The 23691-nt window shown below is 51.5% G+C and overlaps 1 protein-coding gene across 6 annotated transcripts in view; it reads right to left on the bottom strand.

The window, feature by feature from the left end:
• DNMBP (dynamin binding protein) overlaps positions 1–23691 on the bottom strand; it is a 35832-nt gene that overhangs the window by 5082 nt on the left and 7059 nt on the right. For 3 of the 6 annotated variants that reach the window (XM_074907515.1, XM_074907516.1, XM_074907519.1), the window contains 9 exons: positions 23435–23596; positions 21779–21957; positions 19309–19431; positions 16855–18780; positions 3736–3923; positions 3064–3163; positions 2381–2528; positions 1835–1852; positions 980–1179 (listed from right to left, as the gene is read on the bottom strand). In XM_074907515.1, coding sequence (XP_074763616.1) covers positions 980–1179; positions 1835–1852; positions 2381–2528; positions 3064–3163; positions 3736–3923; positions 16855–18780; positions 19309–19431; positions 21779–21923 — 2848 coding nt within the window. In that variant the 5' untranslated portion in view covers positions 21924–21957; positions 23435–23596. Of the gene's footprint in view, positions 1–979; positions 1180–1834; positions 1853–2380; positions 2529–3063; positions 3164–3735; positions 3924–12704; positions 12813–16854; positions 18781–19308; positions 19432–21778; positions 21958–23434; positions 23597–23691 lie in introns of those variants that run through there. The other 3 variants (XM_074907517.1, XM_074907518.1, XM_074907520.1) reach the window with 3 other exon arrangements.

Genomic DNA, 23691 nt, shown 5'->3' with positions numbered 1-23691 from the left:
TCACGGGCTTCCAAGGAAAAACAGAGAGGGTGGTTGGCAGGTCAAAGGGAAGAGTTTTCTCCTTCTGTTCAGCCCCAGGGAGGCTGCACTTGGATACCGTGTCCAGTTTTGGTGCCCCCAGGTCAAGAGAGATATGGGAGAACCACAGCTCTTGACCCACAGGGAGAGCTCAGCCCCCACGGGAAGAGCTGGGGGACCTGGGTGGGCTCAGCCTGGCGGGGAGGAGGCTGAGGGGGATCCGCTCACAGCCAACAGTTACTTGAAGGGCAGCTACAAAGGTGATGGGACCAAACTCCTCGGAGCAGTGCCAGACAATACAAGGAGGGGCAGCAGCCACAGATGGCTGCTTGAGAGTTTCAGGCTGTATCAGGGAGCACAGCTTTACTGTGAAGGTGGTGCAGCCCTGGCACAGGACAGCAGGGAGGCTGTGAAATCTCCATCCTTGGGGATCAGTGAGAATCAGCTGGAGGGAGCAATGGCTGATCAGAGCCAATGTTGGGGACAGTCCTGCTCCAGGCAGGAGGTTGGACAGGAGACCTCAGAGGGCTCTTGCAGCCAGTGACTCTGTCCTCTCTACAGATAGAGCCTTCAAACTTAGTCTCCAAATCTCAGCCCTCACAGATTAATACCCTACTTGTGTGTCTAAAGTTGTATTTTTCAACTTTAAATATATATTCTTCTGTCTTATCATTATTTTTGCTCTCATTTAATAGCCATGTGGTCAGCAAGTGCATACATTTCATAGCTCTGTACCACAAGAAACAACTGAAGTCAGATGTATACTGTATTACTTTAAGTATTGAACCTCACACTCAGATTTTTTTAAATGCAGCTCTTCTACTGCCCTTCTGTGAGGGCACAGATTTTGAGAGCAGATTCCCTCCATGACTGTGGTTGCCTGCTAAGGCTCAGGAGCTGACAGACAACTTGAACACATCCACTCCTGTTTCTCTCTCCCCAGCACTACCCAGTTACTCACCCAGGTCCTTCCGGCGCTTGTATTCATTGATGTTGACGTTGATTTCTTTGACTGCAAGGACAGCAGCTGTGAGCGGTGCCTTGTCAGGGTGACCATCGGGGGTGGCACTCAGCAGCTCCATCAGCAGCAGCGGGTACCGCATCACCCTTTGCACTGGCTTGATGAGGAAGGAGCCCAGGTTAATGTAGTTTGTGCAGCCCCTGGAAAGTTGGGACAAAGGAGATGCATCAGTCCAGCTCTGCCACACAAATTCTGCCCCTCAAGCCAACCCCAACCAGACCCAGAATACCAGTGCTTCTAAATCCACTGAACTCCCTAAGTCACACCACCCTTACCTCCAAACTCACTGCACTCCTGAACCCCTACTGATCTCAAAGCAACCCCACATTTCCAGACCTCACTCACACCAGGTGACCCTTCCCAGCCAGGATCCTTTCCATTATGATCCACTGAAAAATCCCACACAGGCACAGCCTCAAACTTTACCGGAGTGCCACTTGCCTCAGACTCTTTCCCACCACCTAACCGCCCAGATCTGAACCCCACTGCAGGACAGGCTGACTGTGCTCAGACTGCAGACAGCACAGGGCTCTCCTGGCTCCTTGGGGCTGATGACTCCTAAAACCTGTTTCCTGCCCAAGACCACCCCTCACCTCATCACCTGCCTGTGCAGCCCATCCATTACCTCTGTTGTGATCACAGCAGACACCCTGCTCCTCCCAGACATGCCTCCACGAGGGAGGCACCATTAAGGGCCCATGACATGCACCCAGCTAGGGCAGGAGGTTAGTTACAAGGGAGCAATCAGGCAAGGACAGATGGACAAGCAGGGACTAACAGGAAGGATGCACTTACCACTCACTGTACAGGCTCCTGCAGGCCCAGAGAGTGCCAAAAAGCAAAGAAAAGCAACGGGTTAATGGGGCGGCAGGTGTGCAATCCCACAGCCAGCACCTTTGCCCCATCCCACAGTGATACTGCCAAGGCAGTGGGCAGCCCTGTCCGTCCGGAGCAGCAGCCAGTGCTGCTGGCTCAATGGGCATTAATCTCCACAAGCTGGTGCTCTGGCAGTCGCTGAGCCAGCCAAAGCGGCTGCTTTCCTCACTGGTCATGGCAGGGCAGGGTTTGAGGAATAGGAGCTTTCAATCCAGGACATACCACCTTCTCCGTATCTTGGTGGCTTCTGCTCAGTTTAAGGGGGGGATACAGGTGTCCCAGCACCTGTGCATTGGGGTAGGGATCCATCTGAACCCAGAGCCTGGTCAACTGTGCAGCGACACAGCCAGCCCCTCTCCAGTCACCACCCAAACTGTCCAAGCACTGCTGGCAGAAGGGCAGGGAAGTTGGAAACTGACCCCCCCCTACCCCAACCTTGTGACTACCACAGCCAGAGGCTCCAACCTGAGGCTATCCAGCAGGTCCAGGAGTAGTTTCTGCATCTTCTCATCCTTCTCATAGGTTTCCAGCAGTGCAATGGCCTCGTCATGGTTCTGGCAATACACCCTGTAGACGCTCTCCAGCTCCGCACGCTGTGCCAGGAACACTGGCCCTGCAGACAGCAGCAAAGCAGGACTTCAGCATCTCCTGGTCCTCAGCCGCCTCTAGAAACACTGGTGTGACTCATGGTGGAGATGCCCAGTGTCCCCATTTCACACTCACAGCTCAAGCAGGCAGTGTTACAACTAGAGATCCCAGGATGCCTCCTCATCACCCACTAGCACAGAGAGCTCAATCAATCCAGGTCTCCCAGGGGTGAAAGCGGGGACACTGGTCACTGGAGCCACAGAGAGCAAAGGCACAGGCCTGAGCAGCAAAAGCTGGCAGCACAGGAGTAAGGAGTGGGGCTTGCTTTAGGGCAAGAGGCCACAGAGGGCCACAGGCACCATGTTTCTGAGCACAGCGACCAGTGAGGCAACACAGATCTCCCTGGCTTTGTTGCTGGACTGATGAGTGGTGAGTGGTGACGGGGATAGGCAGGGAGGAAGCCCAGACCCAGTGATCATCTCCCACCATTTAAACTGTTCTGCCCCACCACTAGCAAAGCCCATTCTAGAGATGAGAAAAGTTAACAGCAAAATTCATACCAATGGCATCTGAAGCCTCCAAGGTAGACAGCAGCTGCTTAGAGAAGCTAATTACTGTGTGGATGTTTCCAAAAAGACCCTCAAAGTCTATATTCTGCATCTGAGGAATAGGAAGAGAGATGTCTTGGATGGGGAACATGGCTCAGTCAGATCCAAGAGCCCCCCAACCTTGCCCTCCTGTAACCCACCAGATCTCAGCTTCACAGCAGCCACCCAGTGTGATCTCCTCCCATCCCTGACTTCTGTACTCACTCCTTTGTCCCCCAGTGCACTGAAACTCTCACTCCTTATGTGTCCTACCACATTTCATCCTTGCCTCTGTTCACCTGCTAATTCTCCCTCTCTTCCCAACAACTCTGTCCCTGTGCCAAGACATCACATTTTCTTTCTCTTGACAATGAATTTAACCTACAAACCAAATGAAAAGAAATCGGTGATACTTGCTTCGAGGTCTTTTGCTCTCAATGGTGAGAGCTCAGCAGGATCCCAAAACAGATACACTATTGCTATGAGTGCAGGTAGCAGTGAGAACCATCCTGCTTCCTTCAGCATAGCTGAATTTCCTCTGTGGGTTCCCATGCTGCTACTTGGCCACCTCCAAGAACAAACTGAACTCAGTATCCTCACCCCATCCCACCAGTGCTGCACCATAGCTTGCCCCTCTGTGCCTACCTGTGCCTGTTGTAGGGGCAACATGATCCTCTCCACACACATCTCCAGGTCTCTGATATAGTCCCGCTCTGTCTGGAGCAGTTCCTCAACAACCTTGGACCTCTTCTCCAGCATCCTTTGCTCTGGGCTCTCAGTGGCAGCTGAGGACGTGTCCAGGGATGGTGTCTGGGAGGACAGGAGAGTCATCTCTGCAAGACAGACAAGCAAGATCAGCATCCTCCAGCAAGGATCCAAGGACAGGAGACAAGTAGCACCTGAACTGTGGCACATGCAACCTGTGAGACTGCTAAACACGACTGTCAGAGAGCAAGACAGTCCACTGAAGGACCCTTCCAGAGAGGCCATTCCTGGCACCCCCACAGCCAGGGCAGCAGGGAGCCCCAGTCTGCTCCCACAGCCTGCCCTTGCAGCACCAGCAACTGCAGTGCCTCTGGCACTGGGGCTGCAGGCACCAAGCAGCACAAATCTGCTCCAGACCGTCCCCCCTTGGTGCTGGCCTGGTCCAGACCCCTCTCCTACCCCCCGCTCTCCAACTCTGCCGTTCCAGGAGACTCCGCGGGGCTGAGCAGACACGGAGAGGTGCCCCACTCCCCTCCTCACTCTCTTCCCAGCCGGGCAATGGCGGCTGCCCCCTCCTCTCAGGCTGGAAACAGGGTCCCCATTCTCCAGCCCCGGGGCATTTCCATCTGAATGGCCGAAAAAAGCCTCGGGCACCCACAATGGGGCTGCCGGCGGCAAAGCCCGGAGCTGGACCTAGACGAGCCGCGCAGGGCCGGGAAGGCCGGGGCGGCGGCGGCCTTGGCCGGGAGGCCGGGCTGGGCACCCAGAGGCCCGGCAAGGCGGAGGCCTGGGGTGGCCAGAGGCACCGCCATGGGCGGCCACGGTGCCACGGCGGGCAGCCCCGGGGCGGGGAGACCCCCAAGCCACCAGCACAGCCCAGGGACCTGCTGCGTGCCCGGGCTACTCTCACCCCCGGCAGCCTCCTGGCCCTACCCAGGCAGGCTGCCGAGGGCACAGCACCGGCAGCACGGCTGCCCTGCCTGCAGGGCCTGGGGGCGTGCAGGCAGCTGGCCACCCTCCTCTTCCCTGTCCTAGGCCCCCGCCAGCCGGTTTTCCTCCTGGTTTTCTGTCCCACCTGAGGCTCCCAGGCCGGCCCAGCCCCCTCCGGTTTTCATTGAGACATTTTATCCCCCAGCAGATTCCTTCCCCTAGACACTTTCTACCCCACCCGCCTGCTTTTAAAAGCATGTGCCCTCTGGCCAGAAACGCAGCAACACTACACACACCCTCCACCCCCACCTTCTCCAAGTTCAGAAAAGTCTCTCTCCAGCACCTCCCAGTGACACCCCTCTGAGGTAGGGTCTGGCCCAGAAACACTCAGGTTTCCCCCATTTTATGGCTGCTTTGCAGAGCTGAGTCCTGCAGCACCCCTGACGCCCTTGCAGCACCCCAGCCTGCCTCAGGTACCTGATTTTAAGGCCAATTGCTGATTTGGCAGATGCCCATCCACTCCAGTCATCTCCCACAGATCCCCAGCTGCTCTCAATGGGATTTTATTAGTTGTGGACATGCCCCAGCTCAGACATTTGTGAAAATATTTTTGCAGGACAGACACTTCTACCTCCCTGACCTCTTCAGTTACAGCTATCAGCAACAGCATCTGAGCCTGGGGGAGACAACATTGCCACTGGCTTCAGCTCTAAGAGCAGGCTCAGCTGGACTCTGCAGAACACCCAGCAGGGCTTGAGACTTATCCTGGTACTGCAGCACCCACCGTGCACAGCCCCAGGAGACCAGCGTGCTCCCAGCTGCTGCTGCCCAGGTGTTGAGCGTGCCCTGCCTGCCTGCTCACAGGCCCCAGCCTTGCCTTGCTGGGTGATGGCAGTAATGAGTGGCAGTGTGAAACGTGGGATGGAAAGTTGTTGCCTCAGCCTAAGTATCATGCTTGCTGCTCTGCCAGGCTCAGGTATTTGCACTGAAACAGCCCAGGAAAGAGAAAAAAACACCAACTTGGCTGTAACTAGCTAAAACTGTGCCACTCTCCATCCTTTCCCATTGCAGAGCAGCAGTAACAAATGGAAAACAGCAGCATCTGCATCAAACAGCAAATTCCCACAGCTTCCTAGGCTGAAACACTGGTGTGCCTCTTGCACACACTTCCAAATCAGCTGAAACCCTGCTCAGAAGATGCCCTCAACAAGGGAGGGAAGATACTGGTCTCTAAGCAGGCATCTCCTCTGCCTTCCTTTGAAACTGAGCCTGGAGAGAGCCAAAAGGGCCAGCTCTGCAGATGAGAATTTAGTGGCACAATCAGCACTGTATTTAATGTGCAATTACAGCATATTGGGAAGAGCAGGTTCACTGACTCCTACTGGCAAACAGACTTGAAAGTACCTCACCAGAGCCACCCTGCATAAGGGAAAAGGCTGGCTTTGACTAAGTCAATGGCTGGCTTGGCTTCCCACCAGAGAAGCCCCCAGTGATTAACTTTATCAACTCAAATGCAGCAGGAGTCCCCAAGGAGGGCCTGGGAGCAGCTGCTGGGTTCAACAATTGCTCTTTGCATTTCCACAGCATCTCCAAAGCTTCAGTAGCAGACCAGGCCCTGTCGTGCAAGGACATTTACAAACACCCAACAGAGATACCCTGCCTGAGACACCTGGAACTTGAATGGGACACAAGACAGAAAAATGCATGGAAGGGACAAAGAAACACCAAGATAATACAGCCAGCAGGTTTTCACAGCTCAAAGAGTTAAGAAAGTAACAACAAATGAGTTATTTTAAAGAAGGATTTTTTTTTTTTAAGGAATGGCATTTGTTTTGCAGGGGAGCAAGCTCAAGTGGGAGGGCAACATGGAAAAAGCAGAAAGGTGTTAATCTGAAATGCAAACAGGTGTGTGAAACCCAGGTGAGGTGGGTGGGTGAGCTGATACTGCAGCATGGGGTGGCCTGGGAAGAATCCTGAAAATGAAAACCAGCCCGAACAGACAGAAGTGACCCACACAGCAGCACTTTGGAAGACAAATGGAAAAGATTACATTTGCTTTGGTCAAAGAATAGGATTTTGCATTTATCCCCAGGGCAAAATGCCACCAGAAGAAGCTTTATACAGGACATCTTGGGAGTTTACTGTACCACCAAACAATCCTGTTGTGCTCCCAGCTTTAGCCATAGATAAATTGCAGCCACATGATGTGCCTGCCTCCAGCTCACTGAAACAGAGACGGGGATGCCCAGTATTGCTGGCAAACACAGCAACTCCCCACGCTCCACGAAGCAAACCTCAGGCAAGTAAATCTAGGTCAAGCCCTTTCAGAGAGTGCCCTGCGGCAAGGCTTCGAATGACACTTGTGAGACTGCCAGCTCCACTGTACCGTTCCTCTGTGAGTCTCAAATCCCTGTCTATGGGAGGGGAATGAAAACCTTTCCTGCGCAGGTTTTAAGCTCATAGTAGTTATCAGCTCAGTTTGCTTAACCTGGCACAATGCTGACCACCAGTTCTACCCACTTATACTGTATCAGTGTTTGCATTATTTTGAAAACTTACACAGATTAATTCTCTTCTGCCTTCTTGCTCTTTCAGAATATTTCAAGATTTGTTTAAAAACAAGGCTATGCTGCAGCCAAATCTCCTGGGACTCTTGATGTTTACCACTAGTCCAGCATCCTTCTTCAGCAATTAACTCAAAAGTCATCCTGCCTCTTTCCAAACACTTGCAGTTCAAAAAATTAAAATACAGATTTGTTTTTTAATATTTGGCTCTTCTATCTGATCTAATGTGTATGATACTTAGGGTTTGTTTCTGATGCATCTAAAAACTCTCACTGTTTGTATTTCATACCATCTCTGTTGATTGCCATCAATTCATTTTTTCCTGTTTGTCATACATTCTTGTGTGACAAAGCAGCTTTCCCTAAATAAGATTTATTAATCATTTAACTAAACCCACCCATTTTATAGCCATGGGTTTTGGTCATCTAGTAAATGCTTTTTAAACAGATCTCCATTTTACTTCACAGATTTTCTATTTAAATGTTACCTTTCAATCTGAGTCATCATGCCCATCAACTTTGGAAGCACTAAGACTTACACCACAGCTGGAAGGGGCTCCATTAGCCTGAAGGAATGCAGCTGGTATTTCTAATGAAGCCACCAGATTCCAATCTGGTGACAAATTCGTGTTTACCCATGACACAGATGCCATTCAGAAATGCATTTCCAAAACCAGTGCTCTCGATCACAATTTTTAGAGACTCAAATTTTGTTCTCTCATAAGTTGCACGAGCTCTGCAATCTGCCTCTCTAAACTAAAACCTCTAACAACATTGTTTTCTCTATCCCACACAGCATATTTGTGACAAGTCCTTGGCTCTCTGGATTGGTTTGGTGGTCTGCAACAGCCTCCCAGGAGCGCCTGCTTTTGAGCTCTGCTAGTTTGCCCGCTGATGCATGGGAGATTCAATACTGACTTGTAACCCAGTCCCTGGCAGCAAAGTATCAGGATGGAGCACACTCCCGCCTCTGCCTTTCCCTTGGAGGCCAAGACTTAATATTGCAATCACACGGTTCATCTGTTTGTCCCAGAAACACCACTTTCACTGATTTTCCTCCAATTAATGAAAACTTGTAATTCTTACTACCCAACCTCCTAGCAGTAGCATGCATGCATTTAGAGGTTTTCTCCCTGCTCTACTCTGGAAGCAGAGCTGACCCATGAAGACCAGATTCAATGGGATACATGCCCATCATGTCACGGGTTGGGGGGCTCACCCAAAGGGCTGCATTGCCCCCCAAACTCCTCATCAGGGCTCACCTTTCAGCATCCCCCGTGGCACAGCACATCCTCACAGGGCACCCAGGCTGCTAACACAATCTGAAGAGGAACGTGCTGCCCATTAGCGCTGAGGACAACTTCTTGCACCAGCACAAATCCCCAACAGCTGCACCCACCTGCAAGGCGAGCCCAGCCCCAGGCTCACAGCTCAGCAGAGTCAAGCAGTGACTCAGGACAAAACAAACCAGCTGCAAATATTTGAAGTATGTGGACGCCAGGAGGGGAGGAGCCACTGCCTACCATGAGAAGAGAGGGGATGAAACTAGGGCAGGGAATAATTAATCTGAGTGAAAGGCTAAACTTGCTGCCAGGAGCAGGATCTGGCTGGGGTGAAAACTCTCACTCTAGACATTAGTAACAAGCTTGTAACAGAACATAACCACTGCTCCAAAAGCAACAGAGTGGATATATTCAGTGTCTCACGGCTCCATGGGAGAAAGCGGGGGGTGCAGCAGAGAGGTGCCATGGCAAAAGAAGACTTCAGCCCACAGAAGCAGATTCAGCCACCGGCCTTGGCAGAGTCCTGAAACTGAGAAGCAGGAGATAAATCTAGGTACACGACAAAAATGAGCTGAACAGGAACAGATTGGGGCCACTTCTACAGTGCCTCAGGAATGGCTTGACATCTCAAAGACATCTCATGCAGAGCCTGCTTGGTGGAGATATCTCTGTGTCAGGTAAGATGACAACCACTGTCCCAGCAGAGCCCTGCTGCATTCAGTGTGAACAGCAGATGGTCCCAGCCTGTGACGCAGAAAAAAGTGAAGTAATATGATGGTCTGCAAAGAGCTAACCTTCCAAAGCTGAGGCAGAACATCAACAAAGTGATCGTGAGCAAAAACACTGATGGAACAAAGAATGAAGCTGGAAGTTCTAGAAGAGAATCTTAAACATATGTAATCCAAAAAACATGGTTATGCAATCAAGAAAGAGAATGATATAGATAAAAATCTGTCTTGGGTCTGTGCTTCAATAAAGGCAGCAAATATAAATGAATAAATGAATGAATACAGAAAACCAGACAATAGACAACAGACACACCAGAAATTTTGAAGTACAGAAAAATGAGAAAAGATAGATATCAAGAAAAATCCATGGATGGCAAATTTAAGAGTCCATTTTTTATTTTTTAATGAGGAAATAAAATGCTACTTTATAACAGAATTTTATTTCCATTCAGGACAAAGAAACCCTTTCAATGATGCAATCCCACAAGTAAGCAGAGATAGTAAAATTCTTGGTAAATTTGGCAGAGGCAGAATTATACAATAAATATTCTGTTTCTTTCCATCTAAAAAGCAGAAATAAGACCTTGCTAACTGGCACCTTAAAACCCCATTGACAGTGGAGAATATCCAGAAAAGAGGACATTCCTAATCAGATTCTGCAGGGACTATATTTTGAGTCCATCCTATATAATATTTTTAAAGTAAATGGAAAATCACTGCTGTCATGTAGAAAATTGAACATCGATTCAATAGGATCACAAATAAAGATGAGGCATATGAGTCAGAGTGACCCAAGGTATTCTGAATGAGATGGAATTATTCAAACAAAGCAGGTTTAATGCAGATGAATGCATTACTGTATTAATGGGGACAAGAAATGCAGCCACACGAAGGGCTGTATTCTGGGTTGTAATGCTTGGTCCAAAACTCAGCAGGAGCTCCCCAAGTGCTGCAGGCAGATTGGGGTCCTCAAACAAAGGTACAGGAATGCAGCAAGGTATACCTCTGTGCAAGCAAGTGCTGACACCTACCCAGAACACCTCATGCAGCCCTGATTCCACTATTTTAAGAGTCTGAACTGAAAAATGAGTGAGGACAGGAAAAACAAACACTGAAAGGTCTTCCTATGAGTCTTTGCTAGGAGTATTTTAAGACTCTATTCACTACAGAGAACTGAAGACTGAAAAATTACTTACAGTACCTGCCTGAGAAGAAAATACCACCAACTAAAAAGCTCTAATTCAGTAGAAAAATGTTGAGGTTCAGAGCTGCATTGCAATGCATTAGCATGCAAAATACACAATAGTGATGGTGACTAAGCAGCAAAGCTATGACAGGCTGGTTCTCCTGTTGATGTAGCAGGCAGACACATCTGAGTCTCATCCCAGAAAAGATGCTCTAACCAAGTAGTTGTCACTGGGCTGTACTGCAGAGAAATCTGTAAGAATTGTAATAACCCTGCTTATTGAAAAGATCAGGCCATGTCATCTCTACTGGGGCTTTCAAGTCCTAAATTCTGTTACTCTGTGGACAGGAGGAGGAACCTGTGAGAGAAGTAGACAACATTAGAAAAGGTGCCTGGAGCACACACAGAGGGAAAACCAGAGATTACTTTTTCCTACCAGCTGGGCAGGAGGGTGTCTACTGCCAAGTGCAATGGGGGGCTTTTGGGGAGGCTCCCAGATGCTGGTGAGGTCTTACACTGAGGTGGCAAAGAGGTGCTGCTGCCAGCAAGGTCTTGCACTGAGGCAGCTAATGTAGCAAAGCATATTTGCCAAGGAGGGCTGTTGAAGCACTGTGCTCCAGCCCAGCAAGAGGAGTAATGTAACAGGGAACTGCAGCCAGAGATGGGCCATGGGATGGACAGTCTTACAAAACACCTGGAGCCTTCCTCCTCCCCTTCCTGCTGTGACACACCTCCCACCCCTGAGCCTGCCACAGTGGGAAAAAAAAAAAACCAACAACCCCTCCCAGTGCAAGTGTGGGTGTACGCAGAGTCATATTTAACATCAGAGGAGCAAAGGCTCTGGCCCAGCATTGCAGTCTGTCCCCCAACTCTTGTAAAAGCTGGCCAGGCCAGCACTGCTCCAGCCTCCTAAGGCTTTTTGGGCTGTTTACCTCCTTGCTCTGCTCGTGGCTCCTCCTAGCTTCCCCTCCTAGCTTCCCTACTGCCCTTTGGACATCCTGGCACTGCAAAGCCTCTCCCTTCCTTCGCCCCAGGGACACAGCTGAGCAAAGTCCCACCCTACCAGGGAGGCCCAAGAGCACAACAGAACTGCAGCCAGCAAAGCCTGCTTAATCAAATATCTGTCCAGAGGACAGATTTCATGCTGTTTAAGCTGACAGGCAGCCACAGCCTCCAGCTCTGTCACCTTCACACAGTTCCCACACAGGTGCTCAACATAGATGCTGGCAGAAAAGGTGCAGGAGCAAACAGGTTTTCAGACACACAGCTGCCCAACAGGCAAGCCAGTCCACCAGGAAGGGATCCTTCAGTCCTTCTGCCCAGACCCAACCACCTTTCTTCCCTTTTCCCAACACACACTAATTCTTGCAACAACGAGCCAAGTGCCACAAAGCTGTCTGCAGCCAACTCTGTCCCAGCCACAGCATCAATGGGACGATTCTGCCCATGCCAGACAGCCCGAGTCCTCCAGCTTTGGTATCAGTCCAGCTCCAGGGTGCTGGCTGATGGAACTGGAGACCCAGGGACACCTCGGGGACCCAGGGCACACAACTGCTGTAGCACAGGCAAGGGACCACTGTGGTACCAAGGGGCTGGCAATGAAGGAGGTACAGTTCCCATCTGTGACACCCCCTGATGCACACCCAGGGTGCCCCACTATCCTGCCCGTGTGTTATCACACAACTACAAGTCCTTGCCCTCCGCATATGTCTGAGTGCTACAACAACTTCTCCTATTTCCTGCTTCGTGCTGTCTGTGAACAGCTGACATACTCGCCTTCCACAGGATCAGTAATTGGTTCCTACACACAGAATCTGTTCACAGTGGGTTATGAAAGTAAAAAGGCAGTGGGAATAACCCCAACACCTCACCCTTATCCTATAAGAAACATCTTTGGGCCCAGAGAGAGCAGACAAATCAGGGCCACAGGTTTGGGCATGGACACAAAACACTCCAGCCACAGATGGAGGAGCAATCAGTGAGCTGTGGGTCTGTGCTGCCCGGGCTTCCCTCCCACCTGGACCTCAGCAAAATGGGAGCAAGAGCCCTTGCAGAACATGTAGGTGACTGTACAGAAGAGTAACGATGATGATGCCCCTTTCAGCAAGCCCCAGGGTTTCCCATGAGAACCTGCCTGCACCAGAGTCCTGGTACTGCCCTGGTGCCAGAGCAGGGCAAAGGCACACTCAAGGCAACTGCCTAGCATTTCCCCACATACCTCGCTTCTCCTTTCTGGTCTGCACGAACTCCGAGTGCCGCAGGGCACTGGGAGCCGTCCGCCTGTAGAAGCTGTTTCGCTGCAGCATGGAGCCCACACTGTTTGCTTCCTCGGCCTCCTCCTGCCAGACTTGGCTCCAGTCCGGCCGGCCTGTGCGTACCCTTGAGCGTTCTGCTCTGCCATTGTTCCTGGCTGGCATCCTGGGCCCTGGGGCTGGTTCTTCCAGCTCCCCATGGCCATCATAGTCCATGTCCTGCATCTTGGACTGTGTGTAGCAGATGCCTGACCCCAGGCTCACTCTACCATCCCCTGAGGACCAGACTGCAAATGCAGGAGCTTCACAATCTCCATCCAGACTGCTGTGGTCCATGGCATGGTCTTTGGGCTGCCTGCGCTGCTCAAAGTCTTCTTGATCTTCTTGGTCCCTGGCACCTATATACCACCTTTCCTGCTCTCTATATGCCCCAGAGCCTCCATCCTCTCTATACCACTTTTCCCTTTCTTTATATACTTGATTGCCTCCATCCTCTCTATACTGCCTTCTCTCCTCTCTACACTCCCCAGAGTCCCTCTCCTGCCTATACCACCTTTCCTTTTCCCCATAATGTCGTTCATCCTCACTGTAGTCCCAAGGATTTCTGTCCTCCTGAGACCACCTTCCCCCTTCCTGATAGTCTCCAGGGCCTCTAACCTTTCCATACTGCCTTCCCTTCTCCCTATACTGCCCAGGTACTCTGTCCTCTCTGTACCTTCCTTCTCTTATCTCAGACCCACAGTCTTTGTATTGAACACCCTCCCTCTCATACATCCTCGAGTTTCTACCCTCTGTATCTTGGCTTCTTCTTTCCCAAGCACCGTCTGCTCTCCTGCAGCCTGCATACTGGATACCTCCCTTCCAAAAACCTCCACAGTCTCCATTCATGCTCCGTCTGTCCACGGAGATGCCCTCCCCTCTCCTGTAACTGTCCCAGCCACTGTCTGCTCCCCGGCAGCCCAGGGGCTGCCTCCTCGCCCTGGATCTATCATTGCTGTGAGCCTCACCACACAGCGCAGCCACCCCAGCCACGTCCTCTCTCCGCACAGCACAACAGTCCTCATATTCCCAGCTGAGGAGCCGCGGCTCCTGTCTTGGATCTTCCACACCACATTTCATTCCAGGGTAAGTGCACATAGTCCTGCTGGGGTGCAGTGCAGGTGCTGACTTCCTTTGCTACCTGCTCCCCCAGCCCAAGCTTGGGCTGACACCGTTTCTCTGCTCTGCTCCTGCTCTCCTCTCCCAAGTGAAACGCAGGCGTCGCTTCCTGAAACCAGCCAGCAAGGGTAGGCAGAGTCACAGGCCCAATCACTGCCAGCCCTGGCCTCCTCCACCTGCTGCCCAAAGTAATCAGTAACCAGCCCCGAGGAGGGAGATTGGGGCTGGGCAGGCTCTCACCGCCCAAACCGGCTCCACTGCTTTGCCAAATCCTCTCCACTGGCAGCTCAGAGGCAGGGAAAAGAAGGGCACTGGAGCATGAGGAGGCCCTGCCCCAATACCGACATCCTCGGGGAAGGAAAACAGACTGTGTGTGAGACTGCGGGAAGCCACAGACCAGAGATGGGATATCAGATCTCCTTACCCTGTCTTAACGCTCCTGCCAGCACAGAGGCTAAATGATGCCGTCTAGCAGAGGCTGGGCTCTGCTCCACACTTCACAGGGGAAAACCAAGATCATCATGCTGCCCCTGGCTCAAAGCTGATGCTGAGCCCATCCTTTTCCCAGCCCTCACCACAGAGCTGCTCATCTCTGGGAAGAGTCAGAGATGAGCAGCTCCCTGCAGACAGAGCATTCCTGAGTGGTCCCTGCACAGTGCCATGCAGCCACAGCTGCCGGGTTCCCTGCTCCAGGGTGCATGGCTAGTGCCCCCGCTGTTACGAACAGCCCTGAAGGCAGTGCCAACACACAATATAAGTTTCCAGGAGGTGAAAGTAACTCCTCTTGCTGCAGGGTGCAACGTTTTCCATGCCAAATGCAGGAGATCCTGTGAGAAACCAAGAGGTGACCACAACACGCCCTGGAGAGAGTGGATGTCATCCACATCTCAGGTTCTTGCAACATTTGTTGCAAGTCTGTTGCATTTGTAGCACAGCCAATGCTACTAGCTGGTAGAAGACCAAAAAAAATTTGATGGATCCTCCTACTCCAACTGCAGGAAGGAAAACACTAATCCTGCCCAAGCCTGGTGATCGGTGAACCCCCCAGTGTGCACCCAAGACGTGCTAAAGAAGCAACCTGCAGATTTTAAACATGTATTTTAGAAAACCACATACTTTCTGCTCTTCTTTTGGCTCCCCAAAGGACACAAAAGGGCTTTGTTCCCCCAAGACTATGCTAGCCCAAATTTTTTTTGCTGGTCAATGCTTAGGGTAAGCTTTCCTCCCTCCAGCATGCCTCCATGAACCCCTAATGGCTGCAAGGCAGAGGCCATGCCTGAGGCATGGTGCAAACATGTTTTGCTGAGCTGATGCAGCACTGCATTACTGATCTGGACCACTGCACAAAAGCTAGGCTACCAAGCCTGAGACATGCTCTCTGGCCACACTCAGATGTGGCAGGAAGGGTTACCACAGAGCTTGGGTAGGGCACATCTTTATCACAGGATCAGACAGGCTACTTATAAATCCTCAGGTCTCTTGAAGTGGTGAAAAATCCCCTAGGACTACCAAGGGGATAACTTGATAGGTATGATGTCTCAGGATAGTGCTTTTGTTCCTGCCTAAAACTTACAGTTGCAGTAACAAACAGGGCACAGGTTCCTCAGGATCTGTCATCCTCTGACAGGAAGCACAGGGCCAGTTAGAGACGTTTCTCAGCAAGATCCATCCCATCAAAAAATTTCCCTTGAGATCCAGGCTAAATTTTCCTCTTCCTACCTTCAAGTTATTTTATCTAGCTTCAAATCCTCTAAACCTTCTTCCAAGCATCCCTCTTGCATGCCACTGGTGTGAAGGCTGTTTGTCACCTTGTTTCCCTGGTGCACCCATATCAGCCTTCATTCCCTTGAGCTCTGCATCAGACACAACCCTCAGCAAAGTGCCTGGGCTCCCCAGCGCTGATTAAGCAGTGGGAGGATGGAGGCAATGAAGTCAGAGTGAGTAATCTCTAGGCAGGAGCTGGCATTTCACTCCACCTCCCGCGTGCAGTGCCCACATTTCCTGCACATCGTGGGTTTCGGTAACAGAACTGCAGTGTCAGAGCTCCTGGAAGAAGCTGGGGAAGGGACTGCGAGAGATGTATGTGGTTCTGTCTTTTCACTTTGTCTACTGTAATATCAGATATAATTAACAGCACTGATATTTATATGGCATCTTTGGGTTTTGGAGCCCAAATGTGCTGATAAAAACAGGGCAAATCTCTCCTTCCTGAGTAATTTTTCTGGGCTGCAAGGATAAAAGTAATCTTTTTGGCTACAGACATGCTGCAGTCTAAAGCTCTTTGTTGCTGTTACTGACAGTGCAGTGTCATTTTCCTGTCCTGAAATTCTGGACTCCAGAGACAGCAGGAGCACAGGGGCGGGCTTTATTTTTTGCCCACTAACCCTCCCCACTTCTAGGCCATGTTCAGCACCTTTCTGTGCATCCCCTCTGATTTAAGTGGCAAGTCTCCAAAGGTCTGTATCACCACCAGAGCAGAAGCTACAGGACACCCAGCGCCCTGACAGGCTGAGGGCAGTTGCACCACAGACATCAACTCAAATCTCAACTGCAGAACCACTAGCAAAGCCACCCTGAAGGTGATGCTCACTTCCCTACAGTTAAGAGGGGATGAGGCAGGGATGTTGAACCTGCAACAGCTGTGGTTTTGCTTGAGAGCAAGGACACACTGGGAATGGATGAGATGAGGGCTCTGGATGTAGGGTGGGGCTGGAAGAAGAGATGGGAGATTTGGAAGGAAAAGGGTGAGGGGAAGGCCAGGGCTGAGGGATGTCCAGAGAATGACACTGTGGTTCTCCGAGGCAAAATTGTGATGATTTGTACTGCAGCAACACTTACAAAATTACCAAAATCAGGAATTAAAGAAGGAAATAAACGACTGGCTCTAACAGTGCCTGTACACAACAGGGGCCAGCTGTCCCCCTGAAGCACTCCCATCCCATGCTGCTGAAGACTCACCTCTCAGCTCCTGCAGCTCCACACTGAGGCTCTCGATGTTGGAGTCACAGAAATCAAGGTTTTCCAGGGTCTCTGCTCTCACCAGCTCATCCTGCTGCTCCTCCAGCATCAGGCTCAGCTCAGCGCGGGTCTTGCCATAAGCCTCCAGATCTCGCTCCACCTCTCCAATTCTCATCATCAGGATGGAGTGGGGAGAAGCTGATCCTGCCTGTGTCAAGTCCTCACGTCCCTCCTCCACCCACTGCTCCTGGGTGCTGGGCTGAAGCTGTGCAGAAGCCACGTTTTTCCGCTGGGTGCTTGATGGAGGCCGGGGCGCAGGCCGAGAAGGCTTGACTGAGAAGGACAATGACCTGCCTTTGGGCACCTGGCCACCCAGTGTGTGCACAGGGGTTGTTGCAAGGCTGCTGGGCCGAGGAGGGGGTGGCCTGAGGGCCTTCCTCCTCTCTGGCTGCCTGGCATGGGGGGTACACTCAGGAGACCCACGGACAATGTCCTTCTCAGAGCTGTAGTCTAAGATGGAGAAGTGGCGGGAGACTTTGTCCTGTTCAGCACTAGTACTTGACAGACTCTTCTCAAACTGTGCCAGCTGCTCTGTCAGTTTGGAGTCGAGGTCTGTGCAGCCATCCCCCTGCGTGGCAAGTGGGAAGCATTCCCCCCAGTTCCCAGCCCATGTGTCCACGCCCACCTGGGCACCTCCCAGGCTGTAGGAACAAGGTTTGGACTTCTCCTGTTGAATGTCCACCCAACCATCCAGGTCCTGGCTGCTGCTCTGGCTCTCCTGGGGCTCGGATGCTGCCCAGATGTTTGCCTGGCTCCTGCAAGGATCTGGGGGACAACAGGGAGCCTGCAGGGGCACAGTGGGACTGTCTCCATCATGCTCAGACAGGGCTTGAGTTTCTGAGTTTCCCGGGGAGGCTGAAACAGTTCCCCCAGGCTCCAACTCACCTACCTGGCCAGGCCTGCTGCCCTGTGGGGGAGGCAGCTGAGCAGAGGGGAGAATGCCATTTACTGTCTTTGTGTGGTCAAAGGGGAGGGAGTCTGCTGTGCTTTTGGGACATGGCCCTTGGTGTCCTGTGACAGAAACCTGATGCTGTTTCAAATCTGTGCCAAGATGACCTTCTGTTCTCCTGACTGCATGAGACAAAATGGTGTCATGCTCAGGGTGTGCTGCCAAGTCATCCTTTTCTCTGCCATCTTTCCCTGGCAAAGGAAGAGCTTCAGAGCAGGTGGTTTCTGTGTCTTGATTAATGGTGACTCCACAGCTGCCTCCACCTTGGGGATCCCCAGCACCCATCTTTTCCCTGCAAGCCTCAGAGGCTTCCAGCCTCACAAATCTGTGTGGAAAGATGCCGCGTTTTCCCCTCAGCTCCCCCTCCAGCCATCCATCCTCCAGAATGCCTATGATCCGAATCCTGTCACCCACATCAAAATCCAGTTCCTTCGACTCCAGGGCTTGGAACTGATAGAGGGCAACACCATAAGTGCTCCCTGGCTCCTCCTCCTCCTTGGGGGGAATCTCCACTGTCCCATTGGTGTCACAAGTCCCAGTGGGCTCTGGATCCACTGAAGTTCCTGATGCTCGCAGAGGAGTAAGCAGTTCCACAAAACCCTCTGGGAAGATGCCCCTGCGGCCTCTGAGCTCACCTTCGAACCAGCCAGGCTCTGGGATGCCAACAACGTTGATCACATCCCCTTCCCTGAAGTCCAGTTCCTCCTCCAGCTGAGCAGATAGGTCCATCAGGGCCCGGGCTTGGCCCAGTGAGTAGGCAGGCACCTCCAGGAGAGCACTCTGGGACAGCTGACGGCTCCGAACTGAAAGGCACAGCTCTCGCACACATGATGAGGGGAAAAAGCCCTTGGAACCCCAGCTGCTTCGGCCCTGGAGCCAGCTGGAGGCCAGGGACCCCCCCAGGATCACCAGGTCTCCTGTAGGGAATGAGACACACCAGTTCAAAACTGCCCTCATGATTGCTTCCCACCTCATATTCCTGCCTCCCCATGTCCTTCCTGGCTGTGGGCAAGGTCTGGTACTCTGCGCAGAGCGTAGTGCGTGCTGGGGATGCACAAGAGCACTGGAGGTAAGGCATGAAGCACACACATATCTAAGATACACAGTTTTGACTGCTAAGCCATGAAGGTGCACAAAAGCTTTGACTCCTCCCCCAAATACAAGTCTAAGATTTGGGGACTGGAGGGCAGTTAAAGGGCAGCTGTAAGTTTATTATGATTACATGACTCCAATAATTGGAGTTTCAAGAGTAATAATAGATCATAAGAAACCAGTATCAGAGTGGCAGAAGCCCAAAGATCCATGGTGGACTTGACATGACCCATATCATGAGGTATTAGGAAATTCCCAGTCTCTCCTGCCACTCTAGGCAGGATGCTGTTACTAGGTTCATGCTCCTGGTGAGGGCTATGAGATGCAAAGCAAAGGAAGGCAATGGAGATTACCTCTCTGCAATGACAAACTCCCTGGCTCTTGAGATGTGAAGTCACTGGTACAAACAAACAGTTTTTCTCCCTGCTTCAAAGGTGGAATATCCACAGGTTCCACAAAGCTGCTAGGAAACTGCCCTAAAACAAGAAGCAGTTGTCAGCAAGGAGTCTTTCCCATAGCCCACCACCACCTCCCTCCACTCTTCTTCCAGATTTCGGAATTTATTCATCTCTTGCTAAAGGAAAATAACCAGCTACCCAGGGTGTTACAATAGCATGGTGGAAGAGGAATGAGTTTGGGAGTCAGGAATTCCTGAGGTTTTAAATGCTTAAGAGCTAACAGTGAACAAAAGGCTTTTTGCCCTCAGCCCACTCCAGGCAATCAACAGGCTGTGTTTGTTACTGGGACTGTGCCATCAGCATGGTTTCTGGGAACAGACATACTAGGTCTTCTCTGCTTTCATTGCTTGCTTCCCGATTCAGAGCCATGATGAGGACTGAGAGATCCAGTACTGCTGGACCATGAGACCAGTGTCTTGTGACTGGACACTTTCACCTGGTACTCCTCACTCTGTAAGGCTTGGCCCCTCCATGGCCTCATTGCAGAAGCCAGGCCACCACACTACAGATGGCCACGTCTGTGACTCACAAGCTCTGTCACAGTTGCAGTGTTGCCGAGACTCCAGGGACCTTCCCCACTTTATCACCTCTGCAGACCTACTTCACCATGGCACCACTGATGGATGCCCAGCTATTCTGAACAGGCCACTGCCAGATGGGCCAGCACACACTTGCTGGCCATCACAAGATACTACTCAGCTTTTAATTTCAGTCCTGAGAGCACAGGATGTGGCGGAGCCCACTAAAAATGTCTGTCCTATATTTTGTAATCTGTGGCAAGGAGATATGATGGGAGTATGGGCTAGTAGCAATTCTAGCATTCACTCCTGATGACCCAATATGGCATCCACGTTCTCCAATAAAACCTGGAGACACAATATCCTAGACACCCAGAACTTTGCACTGGGTTTAGGCAGTTGGCATCTGCTGTCATTAACCTGAGATGCAACTAGCAGCCCACAGGCTGCTAGCCTCAGTGGCTTCCTTCACAGATTTAACCAACTCTACTTCTTTTTCCATGCCTTAGTTTCCTGCTTAGTACACGGAAACAACCTAATGCTGTTAGAAAGGAAGTTACATTTATTATTCCCCACAGAGTACTGAGTATTATTATTGGTAGGCTGCTGCACCTCCACAGCTTCTATTCAAAAGCACTTTTTCAATTCCCTACAACTTCAGCTTAGAAAATTGGGCAGAAAACTACAACAGCTGTTCCAAGGGAAAGAAGGAATGCAAGTGGGTTTTGAACTAAAAGTCATTAAAAGCATTCAGTTTGACTTCAGTGTATTTCTTTATCTTTGAGCTATGACACGCATCTATTTATTATTCCTTAATAGCTTCATCCTCCTGAGAACAAGCGCACCAGTTATGCTGGGAGACAAAGCTGTGGTGAAGTAGCTGCAGAAGTAGTTTGTGCCCAGTGACTTCAGCAGCCGCAGGATCAGGTGTGCACTCATTCAATGCCATTCATCAGCTATGTGGAGCACAGGAGAGAAGTCCTCCTCTCCACCTTTGTTCTTCTCCATCTTTGTTTTAGCCAGGAGACAGTTCATGGCTGTTAGCAAAGTCCAGACTGCTGCTGCAATAGTAGCCCCATCTCCACATCCAGGGATGAAACTCCAGTCCCACCCTCATGCTGAAGACAGAGTCAGGCTTATGCTTTGAAGTGGCCTGGTTTTCACACCCCTGAGAGCTCACACATCCTCTCAACATCAGTATTAAAATGAGAAAGAGCTGCTTAAACAGGGACTATGAGACTGTTGCACTAAGGGCATTTTGCTGCTTCAGAAGTTGCTCACACCCCTCCAAAAGTTTAGGACTTGCACACTACTTCAGGTACCCAGATACTGATGGCAGCTTGTGCAGGAAAATGATTTAAAGTGGAAAGGAGGAAGTGAGGCTGAGTCAGAAGGCTTGGAGGGACATGGACTCTGTCGCTGTGTCTTCCACTGACTTGACCTGACAAGGTCACTTGGATGTTGATGCATTTCCACTCTCGGTGCATCTGTTTCCTCTCTCCCCTTCCACTGCTACAGCAGGTCAGTACATAAACTAGCCAGGAAATGGGCTGTCTCACCACAGAGGATGGAACAACTAGTATTGTGAAGCTCTCATCTCCTTGAGAACTGAACCTCCACTAAGCTTTCTTAAAAAACAACAAACAAACGGTCTGGATAGTTGACTCAAAGCTGGCAAGAGACCAGTGGTGGGCAACCTGTACCCTCAGTCCCAAGAAAAGACCCAAGAAAGATTTAGTAAATCAAATCTGGTTCTGCACAGTGCTGGCAAGGGGAAGGTGTGCTCACGGAGTGGATGTTTAGCTGGAACACCTAGGGATCCAGGTGCAGGGACTTCCAGCTCTTACCTGTGACACCTTCCTTCTTCCCGAAGAGCCAGAACTCATCCACCACTGCCAGCACCTCAATGACATCTCCCACGAAGAGGGGCAGCTCTTCAGAGACACTGGGACAGAAATCAAAGACTGCTCGTACCACGGAGCCAGCCTCCATTGTGCAGGGTCTGAAGGCAAATTAGTACCTAAGGCTGAGACACAGGGGGAAGTCAGTTAGCAGCCAGAAACACATGAAATTATCACATATATGCTCAGAAAGTAAAACTCTTCCTGAGCACAAGAGGCAGGAACAGTGCAAGAGGGTCCTGTCCTGAGCTCCCTGAAACCCCTTGCAACATGAAGCATGCTGCAGGAGCCAAGGGTCTCCAGCAACGCACTCCCATGGTCTAACCTGCCTTGTCCAGCACCTCTGGCTATCTCTGTGGGGACACGTTTGTGCTGCAAGGGGGGGAGAAGCAGCAAGAAAATTTGAAATTAATTACTGTCAGGAAGGAAGCAAGAGGAGGAGAGGAAGTTCAGTGCTTCCCTGACATGCAGGGCAGGGCGGGCAGATAGCACCACTCACTTTCACAGTCCCACCAGGAATGATATGGGGGGATGGGCACAGGCATCCCCCTCCCCATGTCACTGCTCAGGGCCACAGGAGCCGTTGCTGGAGCAGCGTCACACTTCTACCCCACAGAGAACAGGCACAAAGTACACTCAGGCAAGCTCACCCCACCATCTTCTTCCCCAGTAGCAAACTAAAAGTCTGCCTGGGCTGACCCATCCTGGCCATCCTCAGACCTGGCTGGAAATGCCCCTTCTGCCTTCTAGATACCAGGCTCAGCCATCCCCTGGAAGGCCTCACCATTGCTCTTGGCAGCAGGCTGAGATGAGGGTGCAGACCCTGTCCAAGGCTCTGGGAGCCAAGGCTGAAATTCCCCCTGGCAGACGACCTGAAGGCAGGCAAAGACATTCTTATCAAGGGCTATGTCCTGGACTCCCCATTCCCCTGGAAGCAGTTGCTGACCTGTGACACTTTTCTATATCATCTTTGCTTTGTACCAAGCAGCCTCACTATTAAGGCAATACACCACACCACAGCAGCAGCAGTCCTGCAGCTTCAGCTGTTCCTTCCCTTCTTCCCAGATCCCTTGGGGTGGGAACTGAAAGGTGCATCCGTCCAAGGCAATCAGGAACCCTAAGGTTATTCCTTAACATCTGCACCTCAGACTGGTGAGTGCTTCCCTTCATCTTCCTGTCCCACTGCAAATACAGGCAAACCACAGCACCGCTGACACCTCTCCGAGGTGCTTTCAGAGCCCTGCCCTCTGCAACACTGGGATGCCAGCATCCTCCCCAGCAGCCCCCGCCCCCTGTTCACAGGCTGCTTTCCTCCCACATCACAAGTAGAGTCCCTGCTCCATCCGGTCAGACACAACTTCCTTGCAATGGGACCCAACCTCCTCCCCTCCCAAAGTGCCTCTACATGCACAATAAATGGTAAATGGTCACCCTCCAAGTGCCACACGTTGGCAATACCCATACTGTCCTCAGCATGGCTTGTCAAACCGTCCCACCTAGCTAACAGCAGAGAGAGCATGGTGACAACACGCACCACCACCCACAGCAAACACACAGGGCCCCTGGAGCTCCCATTTCTGCATACGGCCGCGCACAGCCCACCTGAGCCCTGGAGAGTCAGGAAGAGGGGACGCTAACACAGGGAGAGAAAAACCTCCCCACTGACGAGGTGCAGCCAACTTCCATCGAGTGCCAGTGGGGATCCAGCCAGGGAAAGGCTTTCTGCTGACAGGACCGCTCTGTTTATCCAGTCCGACTCACCTCCTGGGAACAAAGCGGGTTTGTACTCAGCAGGAACAGCTTCCTCAGCACGTCCCTCCCCACCCCCAGCCATGCTCCTGCTGCAGCCAGCACGCTGT

Source organism: Athene noctua, chromosome 5, assembly GCF_965140245.1.
Source record: "Athene noctua chromosome 5, bAthNoc1.hap1.1, whole genome shotgun sequence".
NCBI lineage: Eukaryota > Metazoa > Chordata > Aves > Strigiformes > Strigidae > Athene > Athene noctua.
This window is presented reverse-complemented; position numbering and strand designations above follow the sequence as displayed.